At 58.8% G+C, this 1,838-nt stretch overlaps 1 protein-coding gene across 1 annotated transcript in view; it reads left to right on the forward strand.

Annotated features, from left to right (window-relative positions):
• The window catches only part of LOC104625870 (endothelin-converting enzyme 1-like), an 8,065-nt gene that overhangs the window by 1,179 nt on the left and 5,048 nt on the right, over positions 1-1,838 (forward strand). Inside the window, 2 exon segments of the mRNA XM_010293620.1 lie at positions 1-52; positions 440-652. The exon segment at positions 1-52 is cut by the window's left edge and continues 21 nt beyond it. Of these exon segments, the coding sequence (XP_010291922.1) occupies positions 1-52; positions 440-652 (265 nt within the window).

The following is a 1,838-nucleotide window of genomic DNA, read 5'->3' on the forward strand; positions in this document are numbered from 1 at the left end:
CCCGCCGTGCTGGCGGCATGTCTTCTGGGCCTCATCTTCCAGTACAGAGCCCGTAAGTCCTCGCACGGCACGGGGATCCCCGCTCCCTTGAGCGGGGCAGGTTGTTGGGGGGTTCCCTGGGACGGGATGCTCCCCTGCATCCCTTGCCGTGGGGCAGGATGCTTGGGCACGGGATAGGAAGCTTGGGCAGTGGGCAGGATGCTCGGGCATGGGACGGGATGCTTGCCTGTGTCCCTCACCCTGGGAGGGGATGCTTGGGCATGGGACGGGACACTGGTCCGTATCGCTTGCCCTGCAGCGGGATGTTAAGGTACTGGGCGGGATGCTCAGGCACCAGACGGGATATTGGCCCACATCCTTCGTTGTGGGGCAGGACGCTCTCCGGTGCGGCTCACCGTGCCGTGGTGGAAGAGCTGAACCCGTCACTTCCCAACCCCAGGGCCGCCTGCCGTGTGTCTGTCGGAAGCCTGCATCTCCGTCACCAGCTCCATCCTCAGCTCGCTGGACCGGGCGGTAAATCCCTGCGAGGACTTTTTTGGCTACGCCTGCGGGGGCTGGATCAAGGCCAATCCCCTCCCCGACGGCCACTCACGCTGGGGCACCTTCAACAACCTCTGGGAGCACAACCAGGCCATCATGAAGCATCTGCTGGGTGAGTAGAGCGGGGCGGCGGGACCCCACGGTGCCGAGGAGCCCCATTACATCCGGGGGATGCCGAAAACATGCCCACGGGGATGTAAGGGTGGATTTAAATCCCAGCGTTAAACCAGTCCGTGACGTGCGCTCTGCGAGGACATTGGGAAGCAGATCCGGGCTGTGTTTTCTCTCCTGGATATCCCTGGGATTTTTGACTGTGGTGTTGCAGCTCTTTGGTGCTGAGTAGGGGAAGGGTCCTGGCCTTGGCTCTCCAAACCCCGTGGCGGCATTCCCAGGAGGTCTGAAATTCAGGATTTGCACCCCAGGCTGCACCCAGAGGCTGCAGCACCCTGGTATCAACCCGAGGACATGGGTTTTTTCCTCCTGCTACAGCTTCCAGCCTTTGCGAGCAGCTTTTTGGGGGGCTGGAAGCCAATCTGGCCCTTTTGGGGGGTCAAAATTTCCCCACCGGAGGGAGGGTCCTGGGCTCAGCCTCTGCGTGCGAACACCAAAGCGTGGCGGCTTATCCGAGCAACCGGCGGGGATGGTTTGTTCAAGCTTTGAGCAAACAACTGGCTCCTTATCAGCACTTTCCACTGCGCCGGGGCTGATTATCTGAAAAGAGAAGGTTTGGGAAGAGTGTTGTCTTTTGGGAGAAGGGGGGCGGCGCGGGAATGGCTTCGTCCCTGGCTCTTCCCAAAGAAATCTGGTGCTGGTTTTACTGGGAGAAGGGACCAGGCCTCCAGCCAAGCAGTCGTGCTTGGCATTTCCTTGAATTCCTTGGAGCCAAGGGACCTTTAGTTAATAAAACCACACAGCTGGGAAGCCAAAGGTGCAAGCTGTGTCATGAGGAAAATAATAATACTAAAAAAACCCTCTGGGGAAGCAGAATTTGGGGCGGGGGGGGCGGAAATAAAAGGATGGTTTTGGAGGCAGAGGAGAAAAATGGGTTTATTGTTCCTTCTTGCAGGAATAAATAATAGAGGGCTGGGGAGCACCAGCACGGGGGCAAGGGCAGCGCAGGAGGCTGGATGATGCTGGGAACAGCAGAGCTGCTAGAAAAATGCTTTTTGTTTTTCCTTTCTTTATCTTTCTGCTCCAAAGAGCCGGAGCAGTCACTGCGGGTGGGAGAGGAGATGGGGGCAGGAGGCCAGGAAGGGCTGGGGACCGTGGGATGCTCTTGGGGGCATGGACACGACTGG

This window comes from Phaethon lepturus, unplaced genomic scaffold, assembly GCF_000687285.1.
Source record: "Phaethon lepturus isolate BGI_N335 unplaced genomic scaffold, ASM68728v1 scaffold30128, whole genome shotgun sequence".
NCBI classification, from domain to species: Eukaryota; Metazoa; Chordata; class Aves; order Phaethontiformes; family Phaethontidae; genus Phaethon; species Phaethon lepturus.